This window comes from Anolis carolinensis, chromosome 3, assembly GCF_035594765.1.
Source record: "Anolis carolinensis isolate JA03-04 chromosome 3, rAnoCar3.1.pri, whole genome shotgun sequence".
Classification (NCBI taxonomy): Eukaryota; Metazoa; Chordata; class Lepidosauria; order Squamata; family Dactyloidae; genus Anolis; species Anolis carolinensis.
Window position 1 is genome coordinate 285,421,143 of NC_085843.1, and position 25,639 is coordinate 285,446,781.

The 25,639-nt window shown below is 40.7% G+C and overlaps 1 protein-coding gene across 2 annotated transcripts in view; it reads left to right on the top strand.

The window, feature by feature from the left end:
• Positions 1-25,639, top strand: part of tp63 (tumor protein p63) — a 237,765-nt gene that overhangs the window by 32,063 nt on the left and 180,063 nt on the right. Inside the window, exons 1-3 of one of the 2 annotated variants that reach the window (XM_062976931.1) lie at positions 16,311-16,419; positions 21,176-21,304; positions 24,109-24,241. In XM_062976931.1, coding sequence (XP_062833001.1) covers positions 21,231-21,304; positions 24,109-24,241 — 207 coding nt within the window. In that variant the 5' untranslated portion in view covers positions 16,311-16,419; positions 21,176-21,230. Of the gene's footprint in view, positions 1-16,310; positions 16,420-21,175; positions 21,305-24,108; positions 24,242-25,639 lie in introns of those variants that run through there. The other variant, XM_062976930.1, reaches the window with a different exon arrangement.

Consider the following 25,639-nt stretch of genomic DNA (forward strand, 5'->3'; position numbering starts at 1 on the left):
TCTGCCTCCTCCTCCTTCCCACTCCCTTCCTTTCTTCCCTCCCCTCCCCCCCTCTTTTCATCCTCCTCCTCTTTTTTTCCCTCCTCTCACCTCCTCCTCCCGTCATCTTCATTTCCGTTTATCCACTTCCTAATTCCTCCTCCATTCCTCTTCTCCATCTCCCTGTTGCTTCCTTGCCCTCCAATCCTCTTCTTTTTCACCCCTCCTTCTTCTCCTTTATACCTCCTCCTCTTCCTCCTTCATTCCTCTTCTTCTCTTTTTTCTGTTCCCCTCCGCCTCTTCCTCCCCCCTTGGCACAGCTACAGGGGGGCTTCCTTCCTTCCTTCCGTGCCTTCCGTCCTCCCTCCCGTCCTCTCCCTCCTCCCTTCCTTCTTCCTTCCTTCCTTCCTTCCCTTCCTTCCTTCCTTCGTCTCTCTTCCTTCCTTCCTTCCTTCCTTCCTTCCTTCCTTCCTTCCTTCCTTCCTGCCTTCTCTCCCTTCCTCCTTCCGTCCTTCCTTCCTTCCTTCCTTCTCTTCCTTCCTTCCTCCTTCCTTCCTTCCTCCTTCCTTCCTTCCTTCCTTCCTTCCTTCTCTTCCTTCCTTCCGTCCTTCCTCCGTCCTTCCTTCCTTCCTTCCTTCCTTCCTTCCTTCCGTCCTTCCTTCCTTCCTTCCTCCTTCCTTCCTTCCTTCTCCTTCCTTCCTTCCTTCCTTCCTTCCTTCCTTCCTTCCTTCCTTCCTTCCTTTCCTTCCTTCCTTCTTCCGTCCTTCCTGCCTGCCTTCTTCCTTCCTTCCTTCCTTCCTTCCTTCCTTCCGTCCTCCTTCCGTCCTTCCTTCCTTCCTTCCTTCCTTCTCTCCTTCCTTCCTTCCATCCTTCCTTCTCTCCTTCCTTCCTCCTCCTTCCTTCCTTCCTTCCTTCCTTCCTTCCTCCTTCCTTCCTGCCTTCCTTCCGTCTCCTTCCGTCCTTCCGTCTCTCCTGCCTTCCTTCCATCCTTCCTTCCTGCCTCCTTCCTTCTCTCCTTCCTTCCTTTCCCTTCCTTCCTTCCTTCCTCCTTCCTTCCTTCCTTCCCTTCCGCCTTCCTTCCTGCCTTCCTTCTCTCCTTCCTTCTCCCTTCCTTCCTTCGCTCTTCCCTTCCTTCCTTCCTTCCTTCTCGTCCTTCCTTCCTCCTTCCTTCCTTCCTTCCTGTCTTTCCTTCTCTCCTTCCTTCCTTCCTTCCTTCCGTCCTTCCGTCCTTCCTCCTTCTTCCTCCTTCCTTCCTTCCTTCCTTCCATCCTTCCTTCTCCCGCCTTCCTGCCTCCGTCCTTCCTTCCTCTCCTTCCTTCCTTCCTTCCTCTCCTTCCGTCTCTCCTTCGTCCTTCCTTCCCTTCCTTCCTTCCTTCCTTCTCTCCTTCCTTCCTTCCTTCCTTCCTTATTCCTTCCGTCCTCCTTCTCCTTCCTTCTCTGTCCTTCCTTCCTTCCTTCTCGCCGTCCTCTCCTCCTTCCTGTCTCCTTCCTTCCTTCTCCTTCCTTCCTTCTCCCTTCCTTCCGTCCTTCCTTCCTTCCTTCCCTTCCTTCTTCCTTCCTTCCTTCCTCCTGCCTTCCTTCCTTCCTCCTTCCTTCCTCCATCCTTCCTTCCTTCCATCCTCCTTCGCTCCTTCCTTCCTTCCTCTCCTTCCTTCTTCCTTCCGTCCTTCTTCCCTTCCTTCCTTCCCTTCCTTCCTTCCTTCTTCCTCCTTCCTTCCTCCTCCTTCCTTCCTTCCTCCTTCCTTCCTTCCTTCCTTCCTTCCTTCCTTCCTTCCTTCTCTCCTTCCTCCTTCCTTCCTTCTCTCTCCTTCCTTCTTCCTTCCTTCCTTCCTCCTTCCTTCCTCTCCTTCCTTCCTTCCTTCCTTCCTTCCTTCCTTCCTTCCTTCCTTCCTTCCTTCCTCTCCTTCCTTCCTTCCTTCCTTCCTTCCTTCTCCTTCCTTCCTTCCTTCCTTCCTTCCTCCTCCTTCCTTCCTTCCCTTCCTTCCTTCCTTCCTTCCTTCCTTCCTTCTTCCTTCCTTCTCCTTCCTTCCTTCCTTCCTTCCTCCTTCCTTCCTTCCTTCCTTCCTCTTCCTTCCTTCCTCTCCCTTCCTTCCTTCCTCCTTCCTTCCGTCCTTCCTTCCTTCCGTCCTCCTTCCTTCCTCCCTTCCTTCCTTCCTTCCTTCCTTCCTTCCTTCCTCCTTCCTTCCTTCCTTCCTCCTTCCTTCCTTCCTTCCTTCCTTCCTCCTTCCTCTTCCTTCCTTCCCTCTCCTTCCTTCCTTCCTTCCTTCCTTCCTTCCTCCTCCTTCCTTCCTTCCGTCCTTCCTCCTTCCGTCCTTCCTTCTCTCCTTCCTTCCTTCCTTCCTTCCTTCCTGCCTTCCTTCCTTCCTCCTTCCTTCCTTCCTTCCTCCTTCCTTCCTTCCTCCTTCCTTCCTTCCCTTCCTCCTTCCTCTCCCTTCCTCCTTCCTTCCTTCCTTCCTTCTTCCTCCTTCCTTCCTTCTCCTCCTTCCTTCCTTCCTTCCTTCCTTTCCTTCTCTTCCCTTCCTTCCTTCCTTCCTTCCTCCTTCCTCTCCCTTCCTTCCTTCCTTCCTTCCTTCCTTCCTTCCTTCCGTCTCTCCTTCCTTCCTTCCTTCCTTCCTTCCTTCCTTCCTTCCTTCCTTCCTTCCTTCCTCTCCTTCCTTCCTTCCTTCCTTCCTTCCTCCTTCCTTCCTTCTCTCCTTCCTTCCTTCCTTCCTTCCTTCCTTCCTCTCCTTCCTTCCTTCCTTCCTTCCTTCCTTCCTTCCTTCCTTCCTTCCTTCCTTCCTTCCTTCCTTCCTCTCTCTCCCTCCTTCCTTCCTTCCTTCCTTCCTTCCTTCTCTCCTTCCTTCCTTCCTTCCTTCCTTCTCTCTCCTTCCTTCCTTCTCTCCTTCCTTCCTTCCTTCCTTCCTTCCTTCCTTCCTTCCTTCCTTCCTTCTTTCCTTCTCTCCTTCCTTCCTTCCTTTCTTCCTTCCTTCCTTCCCATCCATCCTTCCTTCCTTCTCTCCTTCCTTCCTTCCTTCTCTCCCTTCCTTCTCTCCTTCCTTCCTTCCTTCCTTCCTTCTTTCCTTCTCTCCCTTCCTTCCTTCCTTCCTTCCTTCCTTCCTTCCTTCCTTCCTTCTCTCCTTCCTTCCTTCCTTCCTTCCTTCTCTCCCTTCCTTCCTTCCTTCCTTCTCTCCTTCCTTCCTTCCTTCTCCTCCTTCCTTCTTCTCTCCCTTCCTTCCTTCCTTCCTTCCTTCCTTCCTTCCTTCCTTCCTTCCTTCCTTCCTTCCTTCCTTCCCTGGCTCTTACTTCTACAGTAGAGTCTCACTTATCCAAGCCTCGCTTATCCAAGCCTCCGGATTATCCAAGCCATTTTTGTAGTCAATGTTTTCAATATATTGTGATATTTTGGTGCTAAATTCGTAAATACAGTAATTACAACATAACATTACTGCGTATTGAACTACTTTTTCTGTCAAATTTGGTTGTATAACATGATGTTTTGGTGCTTAATTTGTAAAATCATAACCTAATTTGATGTTTAATAGGCTTTTCCTTAATCCCTCCTTATTATCCAAGATTCTGCCGGCCCGTTTAGCTTGGATAAGTGAGACTCTACTGTACCTACAAATCTCAAATGCAGGGCAGGGGGAATTCCACAAGGCCAGCGGCTGCCAAGTTCCTCCAGCTCCAGGCTCCCTGTGTCTCTGCAAGACAGATGCATTGACACACCATCCTTTTGAGAGGATAAAATTAAAGAAAGCGCTCTCCTTGGAGCCCGGAGGCTCGGAGGCAGATGGGCCAAAGGAACATTTCCATGTCTCTTTGCTGCCTGAAGCATCCGTGGAACCGGATCCGGGTTCAAGTGGGGATGACTGGGAGGGGAATTGGCTCAGGCGAAGGCTGTGGGAGGCCTGGGGAATTTTGTTGGCCACCTGCTAGAATTGGGAAATGTTCCCTCCCATAGTCCCAAATCAGCAGGGACACTTCTATCCATTTTCTTCCTTCCTTACTATTTAAGCTGTATAACCCTAGATTTCAAAAAATATCTATATATATAAAAGAGTGATGGTATCACGGCGACCCCACAAAACAACAAAACGACAGGCCCCCCAACCTCGAAATTTGACAACACAACCCATCATCCACGCCTCTAGGTTGATACAACAAAAAGAAAAGAAAAATAAAGTCCTAATTAGAGAGAGAGGAATAATTGCTTTTATCCAATTGCTGCCAGTTAGAAGGCTAAGCTCCGCCCACTTGGTCTCCTAGCAACCCAATAAAAATAATAAAAAACACTAAAAATTAATACAATAAAACACTATAATAACAGAAAATAACTAAAATTAATACAAGGAAATAATAAAATATAATAAATAAAAATATAACTTACAATAAAATTAATTAAAAATACAAATAACGTCAAATAAAAATTACACAACAATTTTTAACCAATACCACCACCACTTTGCCACAGCAACGCGTGGCCGGGCACAGCTAGTCCTTACTATTTAAGCTGTATAACCCTAGATTTCAAAAAATACTCATGTTTCGTATTTACTGTATACAAGGTAATTTTATACAGCTAAAGAACATCATCCTGCAGCATGTTTTGCTATAGTTTTTCAATGAATCTATAGATATAAAAATGTAATGTGCATAATTCCCATGTAGTAAACAACAAAACCACCGGGCCAAATCATACCAAATTTGGCCACAAAAGACCTAGTCAACCAATCTATGTCTTTCCATCAAAGAACCCTATAAAATTAGGTCCAAATTGCATATTATATACATATCAACAACTACAGGTGTTCCAAAATTCCCAAAATCCAAAACACTTCTGGTGCCAAACATTTCAGATAAAGGATCCCAAACTATAAAATTTTGCATCTACACTAGCCATGGGCAAACTTGGGCCCTCCAGGTGTTTTGGACTCCAACTCCCATAATTCCTAACATCCGGTAGTTTAATATCTCTTCAGCAGTCATTAGGATGAAATATGGCATTTTTAACTTCCATAAATCATGGTCAAAATCCCCCAAACTTTTCTAGTATTTTCTGTTAGTCATGGAGAGTCTGTGTGCCTAGTTTTGTCCAGGTCCATTATTCATGTGGGTCTCTGTGGTCTGTTGAAGTTGGAGCTGAATCGGGTGAAGGTACTGCCAATCCCATTATTCGTGGTCCATCCTCCTCCTATCGACACCAGGATGTGAAGTGGGTAATGGGGTGTCTGTGTGCCAAATATGGTCCATGTCCGTCCTTCGTGGGGGTTGCAGTGGTCTGTGGGAGCCGAATCGGGTGAAGGTATTGCAAATCCCATCATCCATGGTCTGTCCTCCTCTAACTGTACCAGGACATAAAGTGGCTCATGGGGGGGGGGGGGTCTGTGGGCCAGGTTTGGTCCAGATCTGTCATTGGTGCAAGTCGCAGTGCTCTGTGGGAACTGAAGTAATTGAATGTATTGCATATCCCATCATCTGTGGTTCTCCCTCACCCATACTCATTTTACTGCAAAAACACGTGCATATGGGTATGCAACCTTGCGCCAAATTTTCAAGTTAATCAACTGACTACTTTTCAAGTTCTGTGTGCACAAACATATGCAGGCTGTATTTTTATATATAAAGACTAGCAGTGCCTGGCCACGTGTTGCTGTGGCGTTGTCCTAAGTGGGTTTTTGTTTGTGGAGGCAAGTATGAATGTTGTAATTAGTCACCTTGATTAGCATTGAATGAGGTTGCAGTTTCAAAGTGTGGTTGTTTCCTCTTTGGGGGAATCCTTTGTTGGGAGGTGTTAGCTGGCTCTGGTTGTTTCCTGTCTGGAATAACCTTATTATTATTATTATTATTATTATTATTATTATTATTAAACTTTATTTGTACCCTGCTAGCATCTCCCGAAGGACTCGATGCGGCTTACAAAGGCCAAGGCCTCAACACACAATATAACAATACAAAACAAAAGGCAAATTAAAAACAATTAAAACAGTATAAACAACAAGCAATAAACAATACGCTAAAACACAATAAAATAAAATATTTTCAGAGTGTTGTTCTTTATTTATGGCCCAGATTGTCGAGTTTTTTTTTAAGATGGCTGCAAGGTTTTGTTCATTTTGATGGTTCCCAGGAACCCAATAATAATAATAATAATAACAATGATGATGATGATGATGACTCTGAGGGGGAATACTTTGTTGGGAGGTTAGCTGGCTCTGGTTGTTTCCTGTCTGGAATACGTCTAGCTGTGCTCAGTCATGCATTGAAGTCCCGCCCACCTGGGGGGTAGGGGGATGTCTGCGCAGGTTTGTAATTTTTAGTTTTGGGTTTTTTTTCTGTAATTTGGACCTAATTTTATAGGGTTCTTTGATGGAAAGACATAGATTGGATGACTATGTCTTTTGTGGCCAAATTTGGTATGATTTGGTCCAGTGGTTTTGTTGTTTATTCCATGGGAATTATGCACATTACATTTTTATATATATAGATTCGTTGAAAAACTATAGAAAAATATGCTGCAGGATGATGTTCTTCCCGCAAAAGCAAAGTTTCTGTAATTTAATAAATTTTCCCATATTTTTATGATAGAACCAATTAGGAAATGACATTGATAACTCAGGAACAAAAACCGTGTTGCATGGTGTAATAGCAAGCATTCAAAGGAAGCAATGTTGGATATCTAAGGGTTAAATCTGCTTTTTGGGTCTTTGCTGCTAATGAGGAAAACGAGGTGTATTTCAGGCCCAATTAACCCAGAATGCCAAAGGTCTGATTAATTCTCCTTCCTTTCCACCAAACCATTTGGATCTGCTCAGTCCTCTAGGAAAAGCGATTACCTCCCAGACTCAGTTTACCTCTCTGTAAAATGGGAACAATAGCAACTGACCCAACGGTGTTCTGCTCTAAACTGAGAAAAGTGAAAATTTCACAAAATTGGGTAAGATGAAAAAGTGTATTAAGCTTTATTGAGACAAACAGCCTTATTTTTATGGCCCCAGCACTCTTTGGCACAGAAGGCTAAACTCACAGCAACCCAAGGCTAGAGTCCTTGCAAAACTAGAACTCCCAGGATGTCATGGAGTTAAAGAGGTGTCAAACTGCGTTAACTCTACAGTGCAGATGCATCGCATGGTAACGTCTCCGTGATGCTAAATAAACTTCTCTTGGGAAAAATTTCCTAGATGCAGAACTGTAGGATTATACGATATATTGTCCTTCCTTCTAATGGAAGAGATTCACTTTTTGAGAACTAACCAAACATCCTATTTCCTTGATGTGTTGGAAATACTGCTGTTGCAAGGGACCTATTTTATATTCTGATTTTAAATTTGCAATTAATAGTATTAATAGTATTTCTATGCTTCTGAGGTTGGGCTTTGCAGAATTAGAGCTTTACTTGCCATAGCTCCAACCTATCTTATGACCCTGTTTTTTATGGTTTTTATTCTTATTTCTTTCTCACCCCGAGTTTTAACTTAGTGTTCATGTGGCCCGCCCTTGTTTTATGCTTCCCTGATTTTGCGTTGTAATGTATATTATTATCTATTGTATTGTTTAATGTGTTATGATGTGTTGTTCTTTTATATTTTGTTATATTGTATTGTTCTGGGCATGGCCCCATGTAAGCCGCCCTGAGTCCCCGTTGGGGAGATGGTGGCGGGGTATAAATAAAGTTTTATTATTTTATTATTATTATTATAACCTACCGAATCCTGGGATTTGTAGTTTGTTGTAGCACCAGAGCTCTCTGACATCACAGAGTAAAATACCTGAAAATTTTCCACAATTTAGATGGTGGGAGTATATTGTATGTATTCATATGCTTCTTTCTAAACAAATAAGGAGAATAACTTTTTGATGTAGCTTTCCTTGACATGTTAACTTTCTGCATGCACAGAACAATAATGTATGTGTATATACACTCTTGTGTAACTCACAAGGAATGTAACACAAATCTGGTTTCTACAACTATATTTCTTTGATTATAGAAGCTGTTATCTTGGATACTAAATTTCTTTACTACGATATGGACTTGGTTGTCTCTTTATGTGTTATTTACTCCTTGAACATTATACCATTTGTGTCAAGAGTCAGACGCCAATTAGCGAACAAAAATAGAGTTATTCAGCAGATAAGCCAAAAAGTAATGTTAACACAGAAAAAACCTTGAAACACTTCACTATCAGTGCTTCAAGAGCAGTTCAAACAAAAATATAATTCAGCAACACAAGCAGGTAAAAACAAAACTAAACAAACTTAGTGCAAACTGCACTTTCTGAGTCCAAGCCCTGCCAGCCGGCTCTGTAGTTTTCAAAGGAACAGTTCCCAAAAGAAAACACCAAATTGGTCAGGAAACAAACAAACAAACTAAGAATGCAGTAGACTGCTTCCACAATGTGGATAAAGCCGATGGTGAAAAGACGTCGTCCGGGATTCCAAGGTCAGGTCAGGAGATAACAGCGGTGTCCAAAGAGCAAGCCAGGAGTCAAAAGCCGATAGTAGCCATCAATCACAGGGCGAAGGCAGTAGCAAGGTCAAATTCCGATCCAAGGTCTGAAGAGGGTGCAGTCATCCAAAACAGGTCCACGATAAGACACAGCGAGAGCCAAGCTAGGTGATAACAGCAGATTCAAATCATAGTCCAAGTCCAGTCTTCATGGAAACACAGAGATCCCAATGGCGCCTCAGTAACACCTTGCCACACGCAAAGTGCAGTGGCCAAACATTCCCATTTTATTCCCCTTCCTCCTGGGTGACCAAACACTCACACCCAAACACCAGGTGTCCCAAATCTACTCAGAGTCTGAGCTCCACACAGCTAGAGCTCGTGGATCTGGAGTACCTAGCAATTCGTCGGAGTCCCAATCATCCTGCCCACACTTAGCCCCATGAACACTTAAAGAACCATCCTCCCTTCTCCAAGCATCCCAATTGGGATCAGCTCCTGCAGAAACCCCAGGTTCAGAAGTATCCATAGACCCCAAATCCCCAGACATCTCCGGTGGCTGTGCCCATTCCGTGCCCGCTTCCCCAGCCACCACCTGTTCCTCAGCATCCATCTCCCCATCTGAATCTTCCTCAGAAGATCCCCCATATAGCTCTCTAAGTCGCTTCCTGCACAACTCCTCCAGTGAACCCTCATCACGAGGGTTTTTTCTTCCTCTTCGAATTCCATCCCCATCAACCATAATCCCCGAAGGCGCAGTCACAACACTTTGTTAGATTATGACATGGAAATTGTAACTTTACTTTTGATATTCTGAAAGTAATTTCTTTATATGTAATATAGTTTGAAGTAACTTACTCTCAGGTAAAGTTGTAGAAACCAGATTTGTGTTACATTCCTTGTGAGTTACACAAGAGTGTATATACACATACATTATTGTTCTGTGTTGTTATAGATATTTGTGCATTACCCAACTTTATGCATGCAGTCTTCTGGATTGTCTGGGGAAAAAAACTATTGGAAATGTTGCAGCTGCAGGCAATCAGTTTTAATTCATGCATGCATCCTCACCACAGAATTATATCAGTTTCATGCCACTTTCACAGCCATGGTTCCATTCTATAAAATCCTGGAATCTGTAGCTTGTTGTGTCCCAAAACTACAAATCCCAGAGCTCCATCACATTGAGCCTTTGCAGTCAATGTGGTGCCAAACTGCAGTGTAGATGCAGCCTCTATATATATATGTGTGTGTGTGTGTGTGTGTGTGTGTGTGTGTGTGTGTGTGTGTGTATACACACACATGCATATATACATTTATACCGGGGCTCCCATTATATACATATATACAATATAATTTAAAATAATATATAATATTATAATATATTGTACTAGCTTTGCCCGGCCACGCGTTGCTGTGGCTTATGGGAATCCTTTGTTGGCCAGGTGGAGTAGCAGTGAATAGCCTTGCAGTCTCAAAGCCTGGCCATTTTCTGGAGTAGCTGGAGCTTTTTGTTGTATGAACGTAGAGGCATGGATGAGGGGTTGTGCTGCCAAATTTAGTGTTTCTGGGATGTGTAGTTTTGTTGTTTTGTCCTAGGCCGAAATTTCATTACCCTTTTATATATATAGATATGCATATAATAATTATATTATTTTGTAATACAATATAATGCTAATAATACAATATTAATTATATATTATATATTACATGTAATATTATTAATATTAGTACAATATATAGATATAGTACAATATGGTAATTTATTGCCAGTATTGTGCTATGCTAATAATATAATATTGTACGTAAATTTAATTTGTAAGCCACTCTGAGTCCCCATCGGAGTGAGAAGGGTGGGATATAAATGTAGTAAATAAATAAATAAATAAATATGGCCAGGTTTTCAAAAAAGCAATTAAATAGGAGTCAACATTAAATGATGCACAGTTGCTAGAAACAATTTGTGTTCTATCATCAAAGTACCAAATAATACTATTGATCTCAGTTCATTTAGTCACGTATTTTCCTGCAAAACCAATGCATCCAGAAAGTTCATGAATTAATTATTCTAATAAATGTTAGGAAGGGCCGATATGATCCAAAATTGGGTATTTGTTTTGCATCTTGTTCAGTCTATGGGCGCATTTACACCAGGCCTGGGCTAACTTCGGCCCTCCTTCCAGGTGTGTTGGACTCCAACTCTCATCATTCCTGAGGGGGAAAAGGAACAGGTCTAAAGCTGTCAGGAATGTTGGGAGTTGTAGTCCAAAACACCTGGAGGGAGGGCCAAAGTTAGCCCAGGCCTGATCTACACTGTAGTATTAATGCAGTTTGGTCTCACTTGTGTGCTATGGACTCCAGCAAGGGTTGCAAGAGAGCAAACTGTAACTCCCAGGATCAGCATGGAAGTTCAAGTTGGGTAAAACTGCATTAATTTCACAGTGTAGATGCACCCTATGGAAAGGAAACGCTTTCAGGGCCCAAACAGAGGCATTCCTTTTAATAAGAGACACCTGTCAGTCCCACAAAGGGCAAATCAGGCTGCTTTCTAATAAGATACACCTGTTAGAAACCTTAAGTGGCCCTCTTCAACTATAACAGAGTTGAAACCTCTTTAATTGACATATAGATCAGATCTATACTGACCTCTTAGAAACAGATAGACATGGCATGGGCAAACTTGGGCTCTCCAGCTGTTTTGGACTGCAATTCCCACAATTCCTAACAGCCGGTAGGCTGTTAGGAATTGTGGGAGTTGCAGTCCAAAACACCTGGAGGGTCCAAGTTTGCCCATGCCTGGGCAAAAGTAGTGGTAGATTATATATATTTTTATAAAGTTACTTTGCTAGTAGAGAAGTGGGGAAGTATTTCTTTTTCTCTTCCCATCCCTTTTGTATATATTTTTATTTAGATATGGCATCTAGACAAACTCATAAAACAATAGGTAAGGAAAGAGACCTCCAAAGACCATCTAGATGGTCTCATAAGACTATAAGTAGGCAAAGAGACCTCCAAAAACCATCTAAATGATCTCATAAGGCCATAAGTGAGCAAAGAGACCTCCAAAGACCATCTAGACAATCTCATATGGCCATAAGCAAGCAAAGAGACCTCCAAAGACCATCTAGACGATCTCATAAGGCCATAAGTAAGCAAAGAGACCTCCAAAGACAATCTAGACGATCTCATAAGGCCATAAGCAAGCAAAGAGACCTCCAAAGACCATCTAGACAATCTCATAAGGCCATAAGTGAGCAAAGAGACCTCCAAAGACCATCTAGACAATCTCATATGGCCATAAGCAAGCAAAGAGACCTCCAAAGACCATCTAGACGATCTCATAAGGCCATAAGTAAGCAAAGAGACCTCCAAAGACAATCTAGACGATCTCATAAGGCCATAAGCAAGCAAAGAGACCTCCAAAGACCATCTAGACAATCTCATAAGGCCATAAGTGAGCAAAGAGACCTCCAAAGACCATCTAGACAATCTCATATGGCCATAAGCGAGCAAAGAGACCTCCAAAGACCATCTAGACCAGGGGTCCCCAAACTAAGGCCCGGGGGCCGGATGCGGCCCTCCAAGGCCATTTACCTGGCCCCCGCCCTCAGTTTTAGACTTAGGCTCGGCCAAATTCTAATAATAATATCATTTAATAATATTAATTATATATTCTACATTACATATAATATTACTAATAATATTATAGTATAGTGGTATAGTTCAATACAGTAATATATAATGCTAATATTTATTTATTTATTTATTTTTCAAACTTATATGCCGCCACTCCCCTAGGGCCCGGAGCAGCTTACAAGAACCGGCTAAAATCAACAATTTAAAACATCTTAAAAACATCTTTTAAAAACATCTTAAAAACAACCTAAAAGCACCTTTTAAAACATCAACAACAGAACTCAAAAGCCTGTGCTATGCTAATAATATAATATATTGTATGTACATATAATGTGTAAGCCACTCGAGTCCCCTTTGGGGTGAGAAGGGTGTGATACAAATGTAGTAAATAAATGCAGTAAATAAATAAATAATAAATAAATAAATTTTAGACTTAGGCTCACTCAAAGTCTGAAATGACTTGAAGGCACACAACAACAACAACAACAATCCTAATTAACTTGACTATCTCATTGGCCAGAAGCAGGCCCACACTTCCCATTGAAATCCTGATAGGTTTATGTTGGTTACAATTGGTTTCATTTTTAAATATTGTATTCTTCTTTCATTTACTAATGTTGTGCTATGGTAATAATATATTGTGTGTGTAGAATATTGATAATAATATTATAATGTAATACAATATAATATTTATTAATTTATTACAGTATTTTCCGTAAGGAACTGAAGTCCTGGTGGTGTCGGCAGGTTTTTGAGTAATTACATTGGAATATCACCGTTCTCTGGGCCTGAATAGATTGCATAAGATTTATCTAGCCTACAATGATACACTTTAATATATTGGGTTTATGGTTCCCGTCCCTTGATCAGGTTGTGTGTTATTTATTGCTATATAATTGTATTGTTTTACCTTGTTTAATAATGTGTTATTATGCTGCTATGTAATGTATGTGTTGTTTTTATGATTGGAAACTGCCCTGAGTACCATCCGGGAGATAGGGCGGTATATAACTAAAGATTATTATTATTACTATTATTATTATTATTTCTATCCCACCCTTCTCACCCAGTAGGAGACTCAGGGCGGCTAATAATAATAATACAATATAATAATAATGTATAAAATATAATATTAATTATATATTATATATGAAATGTAATATTACTAATAATAATACGGTATAGAGGTAAAGTACAATATAGTAATATATAATGCTGATATTGTGCTCTGATAATAATATAATATATTGTATATACATATACAGTAGAGTCTCACTTATCCAACACTCGTTTATCCAAGCCTCTGGATAATCCAAGCCATTTTTGTAGTCAATGTTTCCAATATATCGTGATATTTTGGTGCTAAATTCGTAAATACAGTAATTACAACATAACATCACTGCTTATTGAACTACTTTTTCTGTCAAATTTGTTGTATAACATGAAGTTTTGGTGCTTAATTTATAAAATCATAACCTAATTTGATGTTTAATAGGCTTCTCCTTGGTCAGTCCTTATAATCCAAGATATTCGCTTATCCAAGCTTCTGCCGGCCCATTTAGCTTGGATAAGTGAGACTCTACTGTATTATTCTTATTTCTATCCTACCCTTCTCACCCAGTAGGAGACTCAGGGCGGCTAATAATAATAATACAATATAATAATAATGTATAAAATATAATATAATATTAATTATATATTATATATGAAATGTAATATTACTAATAATAATACGGTATAGAGGTATAGTACAATATAGTAATATTATATAGTAATATAATATAATAATATAATATAATATAATATTATAATATAATATAGTAATAGTATATAATATATTATAGTAATATAATATTATAATATAATATAGTAATAGTATATAGTAATATATAATGCTGATATTGTGCTCTGCTAATAATATAATATATTGTATATACATATAACTTGTAAGCCGCTCTAAATCCCCTTCGGGGTGAGAGAGGGAGGGGTATAAATGTAGTAAACAAACAAACAAATAAATAATTGTTGTTGGGGGGGGAGGTTGCACTCCAAATAAGACATGTGCAGTGTGCATAGGAATTTGTTTTTTTTTTTCACATGATAATTTGGCCCCTCAACATCTAAGGGACCATGAACCGGCCCTCCACTTAAAAAGTTTGGGGACCCCTGATCTAGACGATCTCATAAGGCCATAAGTAAGCAAAGAGACCTCCAAAGACCATCTAGACAATCTCATAAGGCCATAAGTGAGCAAAGAGACCTCCAAAGACCATCTAGACGATCTCATAAGGCCATAAGTAAGCAAAGAGACCTCCAAAGACCATCTAGACGATCTCATAAGGCCATAAGTAAGCAAAGAGACCTCCAAAGACCATCTAGACAATCTCATAAGGCCATAAGTGAACAAAGAGACCTCCAAAGACCATCTAGACGATCTCATAAGGCCATAAGTAAGCAAAGAGACCTCCAAAGACCATCTAGACGATCTCATAAGGCCATAAGTAAGCAAAGAGACCTCCAAAGACCATCTAGACGATCTCATAAGGCCATAAGTAAGCAAAGAGACCTCCAAAGTCCAGGTAGACTTAGGTCAACCCTAAGTCAAAATTTTAGGACAGGGGCCAGGTCAATGACCTTGGAGGGCCACATCCGGCCCACGGGCCTTAGTTTGGGGACCCCTGATCTAAGCTATGAATAAAGATCCTGGACAGAACGAAGCTCAGGACGGAAGGAACCCTGCTGAAGGCCCTCCACGCGTCACTTCTTTCCAGGATGAAGAAGACGCCTCAGGGTGAAATACCCTCTGGGTTCGTTGGCTTAACCAATTACAGATCCACCTGCAGGAAATGAAGGACAAAGAAGAAAAAAAGGAAGAAAGGAAGACACCCGAATTGCCCTCCATCCCGCATGGCTACTAAAACTAAAACTTGTATCACACTCAGTTCCCTCCAATAGTACTACAGTTCCCAGTATCCCCTACCCATCACAAGCAGAGAGTTTAGGAGTACAGCTCTCATAATCTCCCAGTATGGTCACTGGGACTTGCAATATATTGAGTTCTTACCACCAGTAGAGCAAGGAAATGTTACAGTAGAGTCTCGCTTATCTAACGTAAACGGGCCGGCAGAATGTTGGATAAGCGAATATGTTGGATAATAAGGAGATATTAAGGAAAAGCCTATTAAACATTAAATTAGGTTATGATTTTACAAATTAAGCACCAAAGCATCATGTTATACAACAAATGTGACAGAAAAAGTAGTTCAATACACAGTAATGCTATGTAGTACAGTAGAGTCTCACTTATCCAACACTCGCTTATCCAACGTTCTGGATTATCCAACGCATTTTTGCAGTCAATGTTTTCAATACATCGTGATATTTTGGTGCTAAATTCGTAAATACAGTAATTACAACATAACATTACTGCGTATTGAACTACCTTTTCTGTCAAATTTGTTGTCTAACATGATGTTTTGGTGCTTAATTTGTAAAATCATAACTTAATTTGATGTGTAATAGGCTTTTCCTTAATTCCTCCTTATTATCCAACATATTCGCTTATCCAATGTTCTGCTGGCCCGTTTATGTTGGATAAGTGAGATTCTACTGTAATTACTGTATTTACGAATACACCAAAATATCACTATGTATTGAAAACATTGACTACAAAAATGTGTTGGATAATCCAGAACATTGGATAAGCGAGTGTTGGATAAGTGAGACACTACTGTATATTGAGTTCTTATCACCAGTAGAGCATGGAAATGTGACTTTCTTTTGGACTACAACACCCAGACATTCCCCAACCATTATCAACAATGGCCACACTGGCTTGGGGATGTGCATCATGGGTATTGTAGTCCAAAAAAGGGGTAAATATCCTTGGTTCTCCCCCAGCAACTGGTTTCCATCCCTATGCCATTGACTGAGGATCACAACTCCCATCATCCCCAACCCAGCCAATGGTGAGGAGTGCTGGGATCTGTAGTTTAAGAGGTACCCTTTCTCAGGCTAACTTTAGAATCCAGGTTTGGACTGTACCACTTTGGAGAAGCAGTTGTGTGGGGGAGGGTGAAACTTTAAAAAGTTTTCAAAACTTTTTCAAAGTGGGGAAATATGCACCATATCTGTAAGGAATCCCCTCCTTTTTGCTCTTGCAACTAATGGGGGTGAATTTGGGGGCCAGAGAACTGGGGTGGTTGAGCCCTATTTCATTCAATGAGGCCATGGCACCCCCCCTCCCCATTTTTCTCCTCATCCTCGTCTTCCATTATGGTTTTGCAAAAGAGCAAGTGAGGACTTGCTCTTTGAAAGGCCTTTGGAGGTCCCAGTTAGGACTGGTTTGAACTGGAAAGAGATAGCTGGCTGTGTGGCATATAGTGAGTATTTTTGGGCAGCCAAAGAGTACATTAATTAATGGGATGTTGTGAATTATAATATTGCATTTTTAAAATAAAAATGTTCTAAGCCACTTTGTGTTTTCATAATCATGAGATAAAAGTGGGATAGAAATAAATAACACATTATTATTATTATTATTATTATTATTATTATTATTATTATTATTACTATATAGTATAATATAAAGGCAGGTTATAAATACAAGTATAAGTAACATATGTGATATAATATATAAAACTGGGATAGAAATAAATAACATATATAATACAATATAAAATATAAAAGCAGAATATAAGAATATGAGTAACATCTTATATAGTGTATAGTAATATAACATAAAGGCAGGATATAAATACATGTATCAATAAATACCAGTAATATAATGTGATATAATATATAAAAGTGAGATTGAAATAAATAACACACTTATTCTTCTTCTTATTATTATTATTATATAATATAATATAAAGGCAGGTTATAAATACAAGTATAAGTAAGATATGTGATATAATATATAAAACTGGGATAGAAATAAATAACACATATAATACAATATAAAATATAAAAGCAGAATATAAGAATATGAGTAGCATCTTATATAGTGTATTGTAATATAACATAAAGGCAGGATATAAATACATGTATCAATAAATACCAGTAATATAATGTGATATAATATATAAAAGTGGGATTGAAATAAATAACACACATACATAATATAATATATAAATGCAGAATATAAGTATGCAAGTATACAGAAAGTTTTAGTGTATTATATAAAGGCAGGATATAAAATACATGTATAAATGTATGACATGTTTTTAGTGGTTTGTTTTTAATGTATGGAGTTATTTACTAATGTATGTTTGTATGGCATCGAATTGTTGCCAATAATATATGTGAGCTGCTCTGAGTCTGCATGAATGGCTGAGACTGGAATCTACATGGACATGTAATGCAGTTTGAAACTGGATCTATATATGGCATCATATGGTCGGTGTAGATCCCTATAATGCCGTTTAACTATACATTGAATTGCATAATATAGGTCTCTCAACTGACCATAAAGTGTATTATATGGCAATGTATCATCATCATCATCATCATCATCATCATCTATCATAAATTGCCATGAACTGGCCATAAAGTGCATTATATGGCAATGTATAATAATAATAATAATAATAATAATAATAATAATAATAATAATTGACACAACGACGTTGTATGACACAGCAAACAAGATAGACATGCTGGATTTCGTTTCACAAAACCACAAGTCGAACACTTCCCAAGTGTCTAGGACTGTGTGATGTATTTTCGGATGGTGCGTGCAGATCCCAGCAGAGTGGCCTTTTGCAGTTGACAGATCGTAATTTTGTCAATGTCTATTGTTTCCAAATGCCGGCTGAGATCTTTTGGCACGGCACCCAGTGTGCCCATCACCACTGGGACCACCTGCACTGGTTTCTGCCAGAGTCTTTGAAGTTCAATCTTGAGGTCCTGATAGCGGCTGAGTTTTTCCTGTTGTTTTTTTGTCAATGCGACTATCACCTGGGATGGCAACATCAATTATCCAACCTTGTTCTTTTCCACAACTGTGATGTCTGGTGTGTTGTGTTCCAGAACTTTGTCAGTCTGGATTCGGAAGTCCCACAGTATCTTTGCGTGTTCATTTTCCACGATCTTAGCTGGTTTGTGATCCCACCAGTTCTTTGCTGCTGGGAGGTGGTACTTGAGGCATAAGTTCCAGTGGATCATTTGGGCCACACAGTTGTGCCTCTGTTTGTAGTCTGTCTGTGCAATTTTCTTACAGCAGCTGAGGAGATGATCAATGGTTTCGTCAGCTTCCTTGCACAGTCTGCATTTTGGGTCATCAGCTGATTTTACGATCTTGGCCTGAATTGCCTTTGTCCTGATGTCTTGCTCCTGGGCTGCAAGGATCAGGCCTTCTGTCTCCTTCTTCAGGGTCCCATTCGTGAGCCAGAGCCAGGTCTTCTCCTTATCAGCTTTTCCTTCAATTTTGTCAAGGAACTTTCCATGCCGTGTTTTGTTGTGCCAGCTGTCAGCTCTAGTTTGTAGTGCAGTTTTCTTGTACTGGTTTTTTGTCTGTTGTGTTTTGAGGAGTTACACTACCACCAGCACAGCCCTCAGTCATCATTGGAGCAGTTAAGCCCCCCCACCACATCAAGGTGGCACCTGCGGGGGGATTATTATTATTATTATTATTATTATTATTATTATTATTATTATTATTATTGTCATCATCTTCATCTGTTGATTAAGATGCCAATGTTCTGCATGAATAGCTGGGATCTATACTGACATATAATGCAGTTTGAAACTGGATCTATATGGCATCATATGGTCAGTGTAGATCCATTCAAAGCTGTTTAACTGCATTGAATTGCATCATATGGGTTTCCTACTGGCCATAAAGTACATTATATGGCAATGTAGATCCAGCTTCTGATGCTTCAAGGCACACAAATTTCGTTCCATGCAAAAAATGATTCAACATATTGTACATGAAAGGACTTTCAGGGCATTGGTGCAATACAAAGTGAATGAAAAATATATGAATATTGTGGTTATATACAAGTCCCATCTCCATGATAATCTCCTTATATGGATATATGTGTATATACCAGCACACATTTTGAAGATATCTTCATATATAGTACTAGCTGTGCCCGGCCACACGTTGCTGTGGCCAAGTATGTTGGTATGGGAAATAAAGTATTGAGGAATTGGTGGTAGTTAAGGTAAAGGGTAAAGATTTTCCCCTGACATTAAGTGCAGTTGTGTCTGACTTTGGGGGTTGGTGCTCATCTTGAGTCTACACTGCCATATAATACAGTTGAAATCAGATAATCTTTATTTTATAGGCAGTGTGGAAGAGGCCTGATTGAAGTGGCCCTGGGCTGAGTGGGTTGCTAGGAGACCACGTGGGTGGACCTTAGTCTTCTAACTGGCAGCAATTGGATAAAAACAATTATTCCTCTCCCTCTAATTAGGACTTTATTTTTCTTTTGTTTTTGTTGTATGAACGTAGAGGCATGGATGAGGGGTTGTGCTGCCAAGTTTAGAGTTTCTGGGATTTGTCGTTTTGTTGTTTTGTCTTAGGCCGAAATTCCATTACCCTTTTATATATATAGATGTAAATGGAGGTATTATATTTTCCAAAACCTAAAACACATCTGGTCCAAGCATTTTGGATACATAGTGCTCAACCTGTAATTAGAGGTAAATGAAACATAAATTGATTTTGTGTTTAGATATGGGTCCCGTCTCCAAGATATTTCATGATGTCAATAGAAGCAAATACAGGTATTCCAAAATCTCCCCCAAATAATTCTGGTCACAAGCATTTCCTGTTGTTGTTGCTGTTGTTGTTGTTGTTGTTTTCTTGAAGCTCGAGTTGGGGTTATAGAGAAATATAAAACACAGCATGTTCATATACATACAGTAGAGTCTCACTTATCCAACATAAACGGGCCGGCAGAATGTTGGATAAGCGAATATGTTGGATAATAAGGAGGGATTAAGGAAAAGCCTATTAAACATCAAATTAGGTTATGATTTTATAAATTAAGCACCAAAACATTATGTTATACAACAAATTTGACAGAAAAAGTAGTTCAATATGCAGTAATGCTATGTAGTAATTACTCTATTTACGAATTTAACACCAAAATATCATGATGTCTTGAAAACATTGACTACAAAAATGCGTTGGATAATCCAGAACGTTGGATAAGCGAGTGTTGGATAAGTGAGACTCTACTGTAATACAAAATGAACACAAGGCCACACCAATCAAATGTAGTTCAAATTCAGCCTGTAATTGCTTTTGCTCACTTCCTCTGCTTTCGGACTTCTTAGTAAACTGAAAAGTGGATGAAAACAGACATAAAAAGAATAAATAGAAATGGATTGCTGTGAGTTTTCCAGGCTGTATGGCCATGTTCCAGAAGCATTCTCTCCTGAGGTTTCACCCACATCTATGGTAGGCAACTAGGCATCTTCAGAGGTTGTTGGAAATGAGACAGTGGTGTTTATATACCTGTGGAATAATGTCCAGGGTGGGAGAAAGAACTTTTGTCTGTTGGAGGCAAGTGTGAATGTTGCAATTGGTCACCTTGATTAGCATTGAATAGCCTTGCAGCTTCAAAGCCTGGCTACTTCCTGCCAGGGGTAATCCTTTGTTGGGAGGTGTTAGCTGGCTCTGATTGTTTCCTGTCTGGAATTCTTCTGTTTTCTTTATTGTTCTTTATTTACTGTCCTTATTTTAGAGGGGTTTTTTTTTTCAATACTGGGAGTTATGTCTTTGTTTATTTCCATGGTTTCCTCCTTTGTTGAAATTGTCCACATGCTTCTTGTGGATTTCAGTGGCTTCTCTGTGTAATCTGGCATGGTGGTTGTTAAAGTGGTCCAGCATTTCTGTGTTCTCCAATAATCTATTTTGTCAAACAGACAATAGTTCTTTCTCCCACTCTCGACATAATCCCACAGGTATATAAACCCCACTTGCCTCATTTCCAACAGACCTCACAACGTCTGAGGATGTCTGCCATAGATGTGGGCGAAACATCAGGAGGGAATGCTTCTGGAACATGGCCATACAGCCCAGGAAAATCACAGCAACCAGTGATCCAGCCATGAAAGCCTTCGACAACACATAAGTAGAAATGTTGAATATATCTGGAATCTTTGTCTCTCTTTGTTTTATAGGTTTGTGGACCCCGCAAGTCATTTCTCCTGGAGGGAGAGCTATTACCGCTCCGCCATGTCTCAGGGCTCCCAGACCAGGGAATACGTCCATCCGGAGTTTTTTGAGCAGCTTTGGGACATCCTAGAGCAGTAAGTAGAGGAAACGGAGTAACTTGGAGAGGGGATGATGGGAATGGGGGCCATTGGGAGAAAAGGCACCTCCTTCTGCAGTTCGAAGGGCTTTCCTGCCCCCTTTGAAACATAGCTTTGTCTCGGGTGACTTTTGTGATTTGTGGGGTGCCTTGTTTCACCATGTTGCTGCTCTTTCAGTCTGTCCCGTTTCAATGGATGACCTCTGCTTCTGATATTATGAAGTGGGGATAGGCAAAAAAGTCACCTTACGTCTGCTCTCAACACCATCTCGTCCCAAGCTTCCTCTTCCAACTTCCTCCCGGGTTTCCTTGACTTCATTTTCTCCAAGTCTTCTTCTCCCTCATCTCCTTTCATTTTGCTGAGTATTTTGCCCCCTTCTCCCTTCTTTCATCCCTTGCTTCCATCTTGGCCACATCTTCAGTCTCTTCCTCCTTTGAATTCCCATTGACTTTCCTTGCCTCTATTTCCTTCCTTTGACTTTCCATTTTCTCAATGTCTTCATCAGTTTGACTTCCTGTTGAGTTTTTTTGCCTCGATCTTCACCATATCTTCTGTCTCCTCTTCCTCCTTTGGCATCCTATTGAATTTCCTTGCCTCTGTTTCCTCCAAATCTTCTTTTCCTTTGGCTTCATAACTATTTGATCTCCTTTCCTCCATCTTATGCAAACCTCCTTCCTTTGACTTTCCAATTTCTCCAAATCTTCATCAGTTGACTTCCTGTTGAGTTTCTTGCCTCCATCTTGGCCACATCTTCAGTCTCCTCTTCCTCCTTTGACTTCCCATTGACTTTCCTTGCCTCCATTTCCCCCAAATCTTCTTTTCCCTCTCTATTTGGTCTCCTTGCCTCCATGTCATCCAAGGATTCTCCTTCCTTTGACTTTCAATTTCTTCAAGTCTTCATCAGTTGACTTCCTGTTGAGTTTCTTACCTCCATCTTGGCCACATCTTCTCTGACCTCTTTCTCCTTTGACTTCCTGCCTCCATCTTGCCCACATCTTCTGCCTCCTTCATTCCATCTGCTTTTCTTGCCTCCATCGTGACCAAGTCTTCTCTCTCCTTTAGTTGTTGACTTCCCATTGGTTCTCCTTGCCTCAACCTTGTCCAAGCCTTTTCCTTCCTTTGACTTTCCATTTTCTCCATCAGTTGACTTCCTGTTGAGTCTTTTGCCTCCTTCTCCCCTCCTTCATCCCTTGCTTCCATCTTGGCCACATCTTCTGCCTCCTCTTCCTCCTTTGACTTCCCATTGACTTTCCTTGCCTCCATTTCCTCCCAAGTCTTAGTTTCCCTTTGACTTTCTCTCTATTTGGTCTCCTTGCCTCCATCTCATCCAAGGATTCTCCTTCCTTTGACTTTCCATTTCTCCATCAGTTGACTTCTTGTTGAGTTTTTGGCCTTCATCTTGGCCACATCTTCTCTGTCCTCTTCTTCTTCTGACCTCTTACTTCCATCTTGTCCTCATCGTCTCCTTCCATTCCATCTACTTTTCTCCCCTCCATCTTGACCAAGTCTTCTCTCTCCTTTAGTTGTTGACTTCTCATTTGTTCTCCTTGCTTCAATCTTGTCCAAGCCTTTTCCTTCCTTTGACTCTCCATTTTCTCCATGTCTTCATCAGTTTGACTTCCTGTTGAGTTTTTTGCCTCAATCTTGACCATATCTTCTATCTCCTCTTCCTCCTTTGGCATCTTATTGAATTTGCTTGCCTCTGTTTCCTCTAAATCTTCTTTCCCTTTGACTTCACATCTGTTAGGTCTCCTTGCATTCATCTTATGTAAACCTTCTCCTTCCTTTGACTTTACAATTTCTCCAAGTCTTCATCAGTTGACTACCTGATGAATTTCCTTGTTTCCATCTTGGCCACATCTTCTCTGTCCTTTCTTTGACTTATCTTCATCTTGGCCACATCTTCTGCCCCCTTCATTCCATCTACTTTTCTCCCCTCCATCTTGACCAAGTCTTCTCCTTCCTTTGACTTTCCATTTTCTCCATGTCTTCATCAGTTGACTTCCTGATGAGTTTCCTTGCTTCCATATTGGCCACATCTTCTCTGCCCTCTTCCTCCTTTCACTTTTTACCTCATCTTCTGCCTCCTCCATTCCATCTACTTTTCTTGCCTCCATGTTGACCAAGTCTCCTCCTTCCTTTGACTTGTGGTCTTCACATTGTTTCCAACCTATGGGGTTTTCTTGACCCCATTTCTTCATGGGAGTTTTGCCATCACCTCCTTATGTAGTTGGGAGTATGTAACTTGTGCAAGGTCACCCAAAGGTTCCCTGTTCTTGATGTATCTGTTCAAGTTGTTTCTGATATATTACAACGCTTGAGTAAACGTATTATGAGGTCTTTTGTGAAGATATTTTCAGAGGTGGTTCACCACTGCATTCATCTGAGGCTGAGAGAGTGTGACTTGCTTAAGATCATCCCCTGGGTTCCCATGACTGGGGGTGACTGCACCCCTAATTCCCCTGAATATGTTCATTCATTTGTAACCCAGTCTTCCTCTTTCACTATGGCCTTCTACTTGTGTTTGCCTTCAAGTCACATGTAGACTTATGGCAACCCCATGTATTTTGTTGGGTTTTTAAGGGTAGGAATCCTTAGAGGTGGATTTGCCAGGTGCATCCTCTGAAATATGGCCTATAGTGCTATTTATTCATGGATTCCCATCCAAGTATTAAACAGGGCTCCTGTTTAGTTCCTTAGCTTCCAAGATCTTGAAGGTATCTAGACCTTTCCAAGCATCATTCTCTTCCTTACCGAGTTTTGTCTTTTCAAGTAACCAAAGTTCCTTCCTCTGTTTTTAGGCCAATATGTTCAGTCCAGCCCATTGACTTGAATTTTTTGGAGGAGCCGGTGGAGAATGGCTCTTCAAACAAGATCGAAATCAGCATGGATTGCATCCGGATGCAGGATTCGGACCTAGGCGACCCGATGTGGGTAAGTCGCGTGGATACGTTGGAAGGGAAGCTTGTTCTTCTGCCTTCCTCTTACCTTCCTTTCCCTTTTTTCTTTTTCAAAAACGCTCTTTTACAAAAATTTTGTGTAAAATGTTGCCTATGTTGTTCACGCAGGGCAGGCTTTGCAATAGTTTCCTTGGACAAGGAATGCTCACAAAAAGGCAATATGAAGTTCTCAGAAACAAGTCATGGCAGGCTAGTCTTATCTCTTTCTCGATGGAGATACAAGCTTGGTAGATGCAGGGAATACTTACGTGAGATGGATTTGGAATGGGCTGAGCACCCAAATCCAAAGGATGCTTCTCCCTAATGTTTCCTCTTTCTTTGTCCTGGAAAGAATTGACTCTTTGGCTGACATGAAAAGGGTTCTGTCCTGGGCTCTTCAGGGCTGTTCAACATATTTATTAATGACGTAAATGATGTCAAGATCAGTGCCAGGGGTCAGGGTGCGTGATGGGTGGGTTTCTTCAAACACCATCGATCAGTCATGCTCCAGACCAGAACCCTGATAAATTGGTGAATTTCTGCCCTCACCAATTCCTCCAAAGTCAGACTCAAAGACACCTGCAATCTGAAGTTCAAACATCTATTTAATATTTACAGAGATATTTACAATTGCAGCAAAGTCCATCGCTTGAAGCCAGCATTCTTTGGCTTGGCTCTTCTCTCACACAGTTCAACAGTTTTATTGTGTTCTAGCGTATTGTTATTGCTTGTGGTTTATACTGTTTTAATTGTTTTAATTTGCCTTTTGTTTGTATTGCTACATTGTGTGTTGAGGCCTTGGCCTTTGTAAGCCGCATCGAGTCCTTCAGGAGATGCTAGCGGGGTACAAATAAAGTTTAATAATAATAATAATAGTAATAATAACAACAACAACAAGAGATAAGGAAGCACATTCCTTAGTCCGAAGGAAGTTCCAACCTCCAAGGCTGGAAATCATGTCTCATAGGTCACAGCAGGCTGTCAGTCAAACTGGCCTGCTGTTAACTGTTTCATTGCTGAAACACACACTTGTAAAACAGCAGAAACACTTGATTTACATTTCATATACATACAACAAAAATCCAACAAATGAAGGCATGCAGATCAAGTTTTCAGATGACACCAAATTGAGAAGGAGAGCTAATGCTCCAGAGAACAGGATCAGGATCCAAAATGTCTTTCACAGATGAGAGAGCCAATTGGCCAAAAGAAACAAAATATCAACAGGAAAATATGCACAATACTGTGTTTTGGCAATAATAATGAAATGCAGAGATATATGATGTGCAAGGTTTGGCTTGAAAACAGTCCACAAGAAGGGGATTCAGGAGTCTCAGTAGAGCGCAAGCTTGAACATGAGTCAAAAGTGTGATCAGCAGCTAAAAAGGCCAAT